Below are 12,653 nucleotides of genomic sequence, written 5' to 3'. Positions count from 1 at the left end.
AATTATTCAACATTCAGCTCTTAGCAACCAAGTTTAATTGCAAGAAAGTAGTATTTGGGTGAAATAGAGCTTTAAAATCCTTTAAAACATGGAAATACTGCCTTGGTTGCAAAATGCGGTCCTGGGACTGCGGTTCTCCGATTCGGTAGTACAGTCACAAAAAAACTAGGATCCTAGAAATGCGGTCCTGAAAATGCAGCTTCCGGGATTGCAGACTGATAATGTTGTTTTTTTGAGTGGAAGGAAAAACGCTGGCTTTGCAATGGCATTTCTAAGACTTTGGGAGTTGGGAAATCTAGGATGGTCTGTTGTTGCTTGGGTGTTGCTATGAGGTTTCAAGGGTGTTCTGGATATGTGTTCTGTGGTTGGTTAGTTAATAAGGCATATAGCTATGGAGTTTTTAGGTTATTCAGAGTGATTGATATAGGGCTTTGCTATGGCATTTCTTAGGTATGGTTATGGGTTTTCCATGGTGTTCTGGGTGTTTTCTAGGGTGTTGCTATGGAATATCTAGGATGGTCTGGTTTGTTGGTAGTGTGTTGCTATGGTGTTTCTAGGATGTTCTGGTTGGTTGCCAGAGTGTTGCTATAGTTCCTTATTGGATAATGATTCTGGTCGTTATATATGGCTTGGGTCCCTATTTTAGTGTGTTCAACATTTTATTGTCCATCAGGCAAAAAGTCCAATTGGTTATAAAATGATCAGCACAGCTCAATAAGCTGCACTGGTTTGGGGTATTAATAATAAAGAGTTACATACCCAAGTTTATATGTAATAATGGGTTTCCTCTAATCCCTAACCATAAGTAGCCTATGTGCAACAGTGATGCTTGCCTCAGCAAACACCTTTAAAAAGAAGAGAAAGTAAAATAAAAGCTTCAGATCTGAGAGGAAAGTGAGGAAGTGTTGCAGAAATAACATGTTTTTATTATATTTTATGAGGGTTCAATAAACAATTGCTGTATTTCTTCTTAAGACTGCATGGATGTTGTCTTTCAATATTTTTCTACCGAGAGATATTCTCTCTGCCTTTATCTTTCAGTCCGTTGGAAGCTATTTCCTCTGTGCTCTCCCTCCTCTCCTTCCCGGGGTGGTGTGTTTGTGTTGAAGTACGGCTCTTTGTGCTCTGCAGGTGTTGCCTCTGTTGTGTCGGACTGGTGACACGCTTCCCTTTGTTCCCAAACAAGCCGCAACAGTCAAATCCGCAGATCCAAGACCTTGAAAAATGGCCTCAATCATTTGAGGACCGGTGTGCAGTTGACAGTTCGGTAAATTAGACTCCAGTGGCCACTGAGATAAATCAATACGAGGGACTAAAGACGTCCTTTTGCGTACTTTTTCACTATTCCAGCAGCTACTCGGAGGTCTGAGCCCATCAATCGCTGGTGTAGAAATTCACACAGTGCTTAAGATTTAAATAATGCAGATTGGGAGGGAAAGGGGAGATGTAGGCAACAAGAAAGAGAGAGTTACCCATGTGTGCTGTGCTTTCATGAGGCTGTTGTATCATTTCAGTGTGGTTTTCTCTTGTGTTTAATATGAGGCTTATTCACTGACAGTATCCAGGAGCTGTAAACAACACAAAACTCTCCCCAAGTTAATATGAAGGAGCTGAAGTATATGTGGTCCTATGCTGACTGACCTTTATTATGAGTGATATTAGATGATGCTGATGTTTCAACCTAAGTTGTCCCTCGGTGTAAACATGGTGTAGTTCAATTCATTTCGTGTTGACTTTACCTGCAGAAAAAGTACATTTACTTTTACTGGTCCCTTTTTGGAGGACCAAGACATTTTTGAGTGCAGCAAGTACAGTGCTGAGACAGAATAGTGGCCGAGCAGTCAGCACACCACACACCGAGCTTGATGCTTGTGCGGTTGAAATAAGTTTAAGTCCAGATTTAATTTCCTGATCCCATTAGTAACCTACTGTGAGAAAAATAAAAAAATAAAAAATGGCTGTACACTGTAAAAAATTATTATTATTTTTTTACATTTTTAGCTTGGATGTTTGTCATTGCAACTTAAATTACATTAAACTGACTTAAAAATGTGTTGAATCTTGTATAACTTACAAAAACATATGTTGTCATAAATTATTGATCATATAATTTTTTACAATGTAAATATATGGCAATATATGACAATACTATAAAATCGGCTTTATACTTTTAAAATATATTGATAACCATTCATAATAAAAAAACAGGTAGTGAGAACAGAAATCCATATGCTAAATTAAATATATAAAAAAAAAAAGGCCTAAAAAACCAAAGTGTTATACCTTGACTCACAGGCACTTATTTTACTTTATTTTAACTAAATTTGTATTTAGTTATTTTTATTTTAGCTAAATTACATAAAGTGCACTATTTTAACGATCTAAGCGCATGGTCTAAAGCGCACGGCGCAAGTGCACTTAGGGCGTGTCAGGATCCACTTTTGCTAGTTTAAATACTGGAAAAATGGTCGTCGCGCCAGGCACATGGTCTAAAACGGTTGTCCTTATTCTCTTAATGAGTAATGGGTGTGTTTTGGGCATAACGTGCAATAAACCAATCAGAGTCTAATCTCCCATTCCCTTTAAAAGCTGTGCTCGCGCCATGGCGGATTTGCTATTTACATGACGGAATTTGCAAGCTGAAAAACTGACGCTTCTCTGCATGATAGGGCCCATAATGTAACATAATGTTAATATACATAATTTACAACAAAAAGATCACTTTTAACAATATTTTTCTTTTGAAGTATTTTGTTGAATATAATATAAATTTAAGGTTGAAGTACGTTTTGTTACATAATTTACATTGTAAATTGTATTTTGTACAATTAGAGAGCGAGAGAGTATTCAGTAGCCTACTCAGTAATGAGTTCTCAGCAAATGCAAAAGCAAAAAACAAAATGCATAAAAAGAAGCTGCCCACATAAAAAGAAACCCATAGTTCACATTGCATTCTTGTTCTGATCCAACTGCCAGACATTTCTCTATACTAATGAGTATTACAATACAGCCATATCTCGTCTCTGTAATTACCTTTCCTTACTGCTCGAGAAAGAGCGATTGAAAACAGCTATAGAATGTAATTAAGTGGAACTGACAAATTGAAGTGCACCATGTTAGAATCAGCATAAAAAAAAAAGCTTAAACCAAAACAAGAAACAAGCAGAAAGTCATTTAAATAACACAAATTTCCTGCACAATATGTGATCACAAATGCACAAATGTCACGTTTGATGTAATGGGTCACCGTTTCCATCGTGGTCATTTCACGTTTAATACATCATTATGCATTTGAGTGTGTGAATGTATTTTCAACCTGTGGGGGGGGTCAATCCTTATATCTGACACACACTCACAAACATACATTACACACTGCCAAACCTTCCGGACTCCAGCGGTCCTCAGCCACTCATATAATCAAGACGAATCATCTGCTTGATTTTTATAAAGAGAATGACCTTCTACTAACGCCAGAAGCATCAGAGGCAGAACAGAAGGGCTCCAGTCCAGAAGTCAACGGTCCCCTCAGGTTCCCTTATGCTAGCAGTCAGTCATTTGGTGCAGATATAGATGTAGACGCAGCCCTTTTTTTGTTCTGTCTTCCGGTTTGTGTTTCCACAGAAACTGGGTCTCTGTCACCTATAAGTAAATGATTATACTTATTAAATATGAACAATATTAATTTAAAATATGTAGGTAACTATATAGTAGTGCATAACACAAATTGAACATTTCGTTCACTTGATAAACTGTTAATTAATAAATAATAATATAATAATAATCTATTACATAAATAAATGAAAATAATTACATTCTTTTTATAACTTAAATATTTGGACATTTAACGTAGCTACATTAAAGATGATTGTAAATACATGTAGGGCAAGTGCAAACGTGTGTATTAACTAAGCTATCATGCTAATCGGTATCTGTATGCTAATGGTCATTATAGTTCAAACAGCATTTATCATTTTGTAGGAATTGTAATCATGTGCTAAAGAGAGTGCCAATTAAAATTAATTTGAGCCAATGGGATTGCTTGGGGTCCTGATAGAGACCTGGGCTGCATCCAAAATCATACTCTGAGTAGGGCCTAGGCTACTTATTTTGAAAATGTAATAACTATAAGACTGCTAAAAAAAGCATGTTCTAAGTGTGCAAGTGTATGATAGCTGTCATTATCATGTAACCTAGCTGCAGCCACCGCTTCACTGACATTCACAAATCCTTCCGTGGCCTCGTGGGAGAGTAAAGTGTCCATCCAATGCACACTTCAGAATCTCGCTGGAAGTAGGTCATCCGGTTATTTTTTGCGTATTCTTTTATTCGGACATACTTCTTTCATACGTTTTTCGTCTATTAGTAAGGAAGTCTTTGATTTCGTATGCAGCCCCGGTTTGGAGGAGGACCTGATTTGTCACCACAGGGCGCACCGCCTGTTTTCACAGGATTGTAAATGCAACGCATTTTTTTGTTAATTTACATGTATTCATTTTTAGCATTTAGTAATTTATTTGTAATAAACACTATACGTGGTTCATTAAAAAGTGTTATTTAAAACATACGCGCAGAGTATGACGTCATATCGCGACCGTTGCCGTGTCTGGAGAATAGAAAGAATGTGTCCGCTCGCTGTGTAGGCTCTATAACACTGTAAACAGCTCAATAACCCATTTATTTAAAGGCTTAATTTCTCGTAGACCGGTCCGCAATTATTCTATGTATTACTTTAATGTAAGAAAAATACAGGGCAACCACAAAAGTTCAAACTCAAAATTCTAAAGATGGCTGCGCTTGTTTCTCTGTCTGTCAGGAAGCTTTTATATTCACATCACAGCTCTGTGTCTGCTTAAATTAATCAAATGCTTTATTGGTAAAAAGGACAAATATAATTAACATGAGAAGAATGATAAGAGGAAAAGGGCTCGTTGACTGAATAAAAGTTTCTCCAAACAAAAAGAAAATAATCTCTGGCCCTGTCTCACTCTTTCAGCATGCAGTTTAACATATTCTTTCATCTTTTTTTCCATTTGCTAATCTTTCACTCTCTGATTGAGTTGCTTAATGGTTAGCACAAACACAAACTAAAAAGTTTTCAACTTTTATAATTTTAAGCTCTCTTATACAAAAGAGAGCTGTAACTGTAATAACAAAAAAGTGGGAATTTATACTGGGAATTTGACTACAAAAGTTGTACTTATATTATTATTCTAAAATTAAATATTAGTATCTATCCTAATAATATAAACACAGTGGGGTTGAATTTGATAAAACAATGAATAAATTAATAAAAATAAATTATGCAAGGCCAGAGGTGAAAGGTCATAACATGATACAATTGAATAAAAGTTAATATATCTTTTTTTGTGTTTGTTTAGACATTCTGGACATGCATGTCGTCTGGACATTATCGTATTCTTTACCGGAGAGCGGATACAAGTCAAAAAATGAACAGAAAACAATAGAATGGTTTATTAGCCTACAATTCGAATTTGCATACAAACCAGATATCATTTCAATCGTGTGATAGATTTAAAGTAACCTAACACTGATTTAACGTTGCGTTCATTTGAGCGCCTGGTCAAATTTCGACGCTCCCTTGGCGGCGCTTCCTTATTAAGTATCCCATAATGCACCACGTTGCTGTCATGGCTGCTCACTGATGACACTTACAGCACATGGGCAGAAATCAAACACATCAGAGTGAGCACACGAACCCTTCGCAATCGCATCTTACATTCACACAGAGCAGGTCTCGAGCGACGTGACGCGACGCGTGTTTTAGTTCTCTTCTGAGGGTTGACGAGGATGATGATGCTGCAGCTGGAGGCGGCGGTTCTGGGCGGACTGAGTCCAGGTCCGGACTGGAAACAGATCGGCTTCAGCACCGCAGGTAAGAGACAGCGGCAGAGATCTTACATCATGTGCTTTTGAGATGACGATATTGGCTGATGTTGATGGTTTCGTCCAGCTATGGATAATAATACGGGTTTGGATCTGTTCGGTTTTTGTTGTGGATGTTTTGCGTGCTAGTTGATCAGTGTTTGCTGGACGCAGCAGTTATTCTCACGTGGTTTAAATGTGCCGCATGTGTGTTGAAATCTCAGCGCCGCGCCGACGCACAGAACTGGGTCCAGACAGACTGTGAACCGAGCGGCATTTGACAGCGTTCTGACAGCATAACTTCTGTATCTGTGTATTGACTGATTGGAGGATTTGTGAGGGCATCTTTAGCGCATCTGACAGCCGGACACATGAGGATAGATGCCTGTGTATTCTATTGATGTCGAGGTGAGCATGTGCATGAGAGAAAATTAGCTGTTTTTTTAGCTCACAGTTTTAGAACAAAGCCGCATGTAGGCTACACACTCCTATGTGCCCGTGTTAATTTAAGTGGGCGTCCACTCAAGAGGACGTGTTAATAACGAGGGGCGCAACACATTTGAGGTGTTTTGTTTTGTTTTTTAATTAGCGTAACTTATTGAACTCATTTAGTTAAAATTATTTTCATGAAAGAATGTTTAAATTATTGTTCTGTTAACTGTTCCCACGAACCTATTGATGCGGACGGAACGGAACACCGTACTAAATACACGGACAGTGTTTCTTGCTTTACGACTCAGCGGCACCGCAACACCACTACAGATTCTACAGCGCGAAACATACAGCGAGCATGTAGCGATTCTCGAACGCATGAGTTTAATGAGCAGTACTTTTATCGAATCTAATCCGTGCAGCGAATGTAGTTCCATTTCGAACAGATGACTCCGAGTTGGTTCTGAATGACGAATCTAATCCGATTCCTGAATAAAAGAGTCTTAAGAGTCGATTCTTTTGGTGAATTAAGCAAATATAGTTATTGTTCCGGACAAATGACTCTTTTAGCCGGTTCTTTTTAGTGAATCAAAATACAGCGTTGCTAATGTAGTCCGGTTCCTGAGCAAGATATAATTAAGGGTCGATTCTTTTAGTCATTCAAGCAAAGAGGGCGTGTCTCATTCCGCTCGTGAATCAGTATATCTGCTCAATGATTAAATGTAAATCTAATGTAAACAACTTACGCAATAATTATTAAACAAACAGACAGTTGATGGCACCCATTGACTTCCATAGTTTTTTTCCCCTCCCTATACTATGGAAGTCAAAGGGTGCCATCAGCTGTCTGTTTACCAACATTCTTTAAAATATCTACTTTTGTGTTCAACAAAAGAAAGAAACTCATACAGTTTTGGAAGAATGTGAAAATTTTTCATTTTTGGGAGAACTATCCCATGATTCAGAAATGTGGCGTAATTTCTAGTAAGGGAGCATAGTGAGCATTGATGCTTCCTAGTTTTTGCAGTGCATTGTGGGATCTTTTTAGAGAGCGAACAGTCTAGTGCACTGGAAGGATTTCGCGATTGAGGCCCTGTCCCAAATGGCACCCTAAGCACTTGCGGTCTTCCTACGAGTCCGCACTTTTTTTTTTGACGTAACGCCGCTTTGACTGTCGGGAAGAAGTCTTCTGCGGAGCTAGCTTCAGTGCGGGCTCGGCAAAAGTGTGCATCGAGGGCACATATCGTCGCAAAGGGGGGCGTTCGCGAGCACCCTTCTGAAACCTAAAATGATAAATGGGACACCCTACGGTCTCTTGGACTTAATGGACACGTGCACGTGGCAGCCGTATTAAGTCCACAAGACCGAAAGTGCAATTTAAGGCCACGAGACCGCAAGTCCAAATGAAGTGTGCCATTTGGGATCCAGCCGAAGTGTGCCATTTGGGACAGGGCCTGAGACAGCCCTTATAATGGCCGACTCTCTGATCAGTGCCCTGACTACTGAACTAGGGAGCTAATTGAGATGCACCCAGTGTAGTTGGGTTCCCAAACAAATTTTGCCAGTAATTTTTAATGAATCAAAATACAGCGGAGCCAAAATAGGGTGTTTTTTTAAATGGAAGGCTGCACCCTAGTGAGGCTGGGTCTTTCCTAATCCAGTCCTCCGGAGTCTTGTGGGCTAGCTAAAGTCATCCTCCGCATTAAACAATGAGAAGTCTTGACAGTGCACACATGGCTACATCATAAATGTTTCTGCCCCCGTGTTTTATTAAAAAAAATCTTTATTAAAACTGACCTTCTATTAATGCAGTACAGGTAATTACAACCATCTGTGGTCTCCCAGTGGATTACATTTTATGCACAGTTTAACATTATGTGATTAATTTACAAAATAAAAGAAAACATCATGCCTTCATCTCCAAAATATTATTTTTTTTGTCTTGCATTACATAGTGAAATTGGATGAGTTCAGTGCCACTTCATTTTCCGGTGATTCATTTTGGAATTGGAACATGTGCAAAGGATTGCAGGTAAATGGAGGATGCGAAGGATAGACTTGATGCATCCTTGAATGGTGCCTTCAAACGATCCATCAAAATGAAACGTCCTTCGACAGAGCTTGATGATGTGGCCGCCGAGATATGCAGCCTTCCGATTGAGAAGCACCTGTCCTGTAGTCGGATTGCTGAAGAAAATAGGCATAAGAGACGATTCTTTTGGTAAATCAAACAAATACAGTGAAGTTCATTTCCTGAACAAATGATTCTTATGAGACGGGTTTTTTTAGCCAATCAAAAAACAGCATGGCCAATGTAGTCCAATTCCCAAATTATTGACTCTTACGAACTGGTTCTTTTAAAGTAGACCACAAACATAGACATGAGTGCATGCGCAAGTGTAGTATGATTCCTGAACGAATGACTCGAGTGAATTTATTTCTGGATAAAATAAATTCTGGGTTCTGGATTTATCTGACTTGCTTATTACTGAACCGCAAGTTATTCATCATGCCTGACTCGAAGTTAACCAAGATCTGTTACGATATCAATGGCAGTCTAATGTTGATGTTGCTGGTAACTAGTATTTCAAGTATAGGCTACTGCTTTGATTATACAGTCATCTTTAAAATGAAACACTGATGGTGTGGTCTGGATGTGAAGCATTGGCCATAGTGTACTTATAAATATATATATTTTTAAACCGGGCTGAGGGAATGCAAGAACGCCCCCAATTAGTCTATATTATGATTGCATTACTTCTTTTATTGCTTGCTTCTCATTTCATACATAATCTACCGTCCCCATCTCTCTGTCAGTTTAATGTGCTATAGTGGTGTGACAAATAGCTGTGTACAGTGTATTATGTATATTGTAACTGTTAGTAATTTGTATACATCCTACATTGCATATTCTCTCTCTCTCTCTCTCTCTCTCTCTCTCTCTCTCTCTCTCTCTCTCTCTCTCTCTCTCTCTCTCTCTCTCTCTCTCTCTCTCTCTCTCTCTCTCTCTCTCTCTCTCTCTCTCTCTCTCTCTCTCTCTCTCTCTCTCTCTCGAACATCAACCTCAGGAGTGATTAATGTGTAACTCATAGGATAGTGTCTGAAATGTCAATCTGATCTTCAGTAAAGCTATATCAGTCTGTCCTCATTCAGTCACATTTATTCACTCCAGTTTCTCCTCAGAAGAGATCAACGACTGAGTGAAGTGGCTCAAAGCGAAGTATTCTTCTAGAAATAGTGCAGCTTTCTTCATCGTATCAGAGGTGACACCATTTTGTATCTGCAAAGGGAAGCAAAGTAATCCAAGATCTAAACTGAATTCAAGGCACTTTATACTATAATCAAATAAGGATCCATTTAATTCAGAGTCGCTCTCCATATATAATGTCCTCATGGGTTTATTATAACTGCTAGAGGATAAAACAAAAATAAGTATTTGCTTTTGACTCTTTGTGGCATATTTGCAGCATCGTTCACCAGAAAAAAATGCTTTAAAGTAACTGCATGTTTGGTATAAATAAACAGTTTTTCTGAGTGAGAGCTTTTTCAGGCTGGTTCTTTGTGTACAATGAACTATTTAATTTCACGGTTCACACATTTCTTGCAGGTGTACTTATGCTGCTCTCCTTTTTGTTTATGAGTTTCCTTTTTTCCTCTATTATGCAAGTGGCTGAAACTGAATTTGAGTTTGATCTTGAGGAGTTTGGAAGTGAACTTCAGTTGTATTTGTGTAGTAGACATGGACATTTAAAGGAATGGTTCACCCAAAAATGAAAATTCTGTCATTAATTACTCATCCTCATGTCATTCCAAAGATGAACGAAAGTCTTACGGGTTTAGAACGAGGATGAGCAATTAAAGACAGAATTTTCATTTTGGGTGAACTAACTAAAGTCATTTGTTTACACATTTGTGAGTAGATATCTTTGTTAGTCGCATCACATCTTGATGTACTACTTGATGTACTCGGATGTTGGTAGGTTTATATATATATCGCAGCCACCGCACTAGCCATTCTTTTTAATTGAGACGCAGGCCCTTATACTTGGGAGCGGCCACAAATGAGGTGTTTCTGGGTGTTTCTTCCTCCTATCTGCTTTGAGGTCTTGATAAATTGTGGCATTTCTTTCTTGTTTAGAAGCCAGTATTCATGTAATTCTTTTGTCTTTGAGTTTAATAAAGAACACTGTTTCGTCTTCTGTCCAAACATACCGCACCTTCTCTAAAGAATTTACTTTTACGTAGGCCAGGTGACCTGTAAATGCAAAAAAACTTTCCATTGCAGTTTTGTGAAATCTTCCTTCGAATTGCCTGAAAAATCACCTCATGCTAGCGTAAACTTTTTTGCGATTTATAAATGAGTTGCGAAATGGATGTTGGTTTCCATTGGGCGTATTTTCAATTGACATTTTCAGTTTGCTCAATTTGAAGGGTAATGGAAACGCAGCTAATGTTCACTCTAAGAAAAGTCTGTAAAAATAGTCCCAATATACTGTAATATGTAATTCCCATATTGAATTTTCACAGATGTTTTACTTGTAGTTTGAGTTACCCATTGATTGTGTTTTTTTTTTTTTTAGGGTTAAAGGAAATTTTCTTTCCTTTAAAGGAAAGTAAACTTAATGTTGTCCTGGCAGGATATTACCAGTATCTTTTAATTTTTTCCTATTTTACAGTAAAATGACAATGTTAAACCATTTACTGTTTTTTTACTGTATAGAATATCCTAAGGTAACTTGCCAATTAAACGATTTTTAACTTTTTTTTTTTTTACTGTTTTTTTTTTTTTACTTCTCTTCTGTTAAAATATAATAATAATTTTATATTATTATAATAATAAACATTTCAGGTTTAAATGTTGTTTAATAATGTCAAAAAAAAAAAAAAAAAAACTTGAAAGCACAAGGTACCTTTCAAAATTAATACCGTAACCAATAACAAAAATGTCGACAATCATTAAAAATGAAGACCCCTTTGTGACATCCCACAATCTCACAATTGTATTTTCATGATCGATCACTTTTTCCCTGCAGTCAAGAAGCCTGTATCAAAGATTTTAATTCTCTTCATACACATACACCTAATGTTCATAGTTGAGATCTTATTAAAGAGCTTGAGAACAGAATATTCTGCATTTGTTTCAGTTTTTAAATATGACAGTGAGGTGAGAATCACGTTTCTCTCTCTATTAGGCACTTCAGAAATGAGTGCTAAAAGTGATTTTCAGGAACAAGCCATACACGCATTGGTGTGTCTGAATGTATATCTTCAGCTACTCTCCCCTTGTGTGTGTTCAGATGGAGATTCGTTGCTGCAGTTGGTGTGTGAGGGAGATTTCGAGGCTGTGCTTTTCAGCTCTGCGGTGCAGGGGCTGCTGGGAGGTGCTCCTGAAGAGGGTGACTGTATTGAGGCCTATCTGGAGAGACAGGTGCTGTCTTACCTGAGCAATGCCACCGAAGACCAGAGGAGTGACAGGTGAGGATTTAGGACATATGATGGCTTTCTTTCAGATTTTAACTGTACTTGCAGAAAGATCATGGCATTTTTAAATGTGCTGTTCTGCACAATTGAACTCCATGAATTTCACCATAATGAGAAATATTAATTTACATTCTTTTTGTACTTCTAAATGCTGCAGGCACATGCATGTTCTGTGTGACACATATAAGTGAGTTAATTAAATTCATTAGAATCTAAATGCAAATGAGGACAAATTTAATTAGTGAAACTGTAATTCTATTCGTTTAAATTACACTACTGGCTAAAGATGTCCTCAATTAGATACACTCATTGTGCCTGTTAAATTACAGGACATTTTTTTTTTTTTTATTGCTGCAGATTTACTGTTAAATAGCGCTATTTAAATGAGTTCTGTTGTACGGACTGAAATGTCTTATTTATTGTGATTTAATGGTTTTATTTGTACTGTCTCCTTTAATTGGCTATGAATTATTTAGCACTGTGATTGTAAATACAGCACCACTTATTTAGCACCTCTGAGATTGTAAATACAACATTTCTGATTTATTGATGGGCAAGTTGTTATAAATTCCTTTCTTAGATTGGCCAATGTAGTCCAATTCCCAAATTAGTCAATTCCAAACATAGACATGAGTGCATGCGCAAGTGTAGTATGATTCCTGAACGAATGACTCGAGTGAACCGGTAACACCACGGTTCTGGATTTATATGACTTGCTTATTACTGAACCGCAAGTTAATCATCATGCCTGACTCGAAGTTAACCAAGATCTGTTACGATGTCAATGGTGTTGATGTTGCTGGTTATATTAGTATTTAAAGTATAGGCTTTGATTATACAAGTCATCTTTAAAATGC

The 12,653-nt window shown here is 37.7% G+C and overlaps 1 protein-coding gene across 1 annotated transcript in view; it reads left to right on the top strand.

Moving 5' to 3' along the window:
- The first annotated feature begins 5,622 nt into the window (after positions 1 to 5,622).
- ttc27 (tetratricopeptide repeat domain 27) overlaps positions 5,623 to 12,653 on the top strand; it is an 85,242-nt gene continuing 78,211 nt past the window's right edge. The window contains exons 1-2 of the mRNA XM_081348060.1: positions 5,623 to 5,893; positions 11,613 to 11,790. Of these exons, the coding sequence (XP_081204186.1) occupies positions 5,809 to 5,893; positions 11,613 to 11,790 (263 nt within the window). The 5' untranslated portion in view covers positions 5,623 to 5,808. The remainder of the gene's footprint in view (positions 5,894 to 11,612; positions 11,791 to 12,653) is intronic.

The sequence above is a fragment of the Scardinius erythrophthalmus genome (genome assembly GCF_964197995.2).
Source record: "Scardinius erythrophthalmus genome assembly, chromosome: 19".
Taxonomy (NCBI): domain Eukaryota; kingdom Metazoa; phylum Chordata; class Actinopteri; order Cypriniformes; family Leuciscidae; genus Scardinius; species Scardinius erythrophthalmus.
This window is presented reverse-complemented; position numbering and strand designations above follow the sequence as displayed.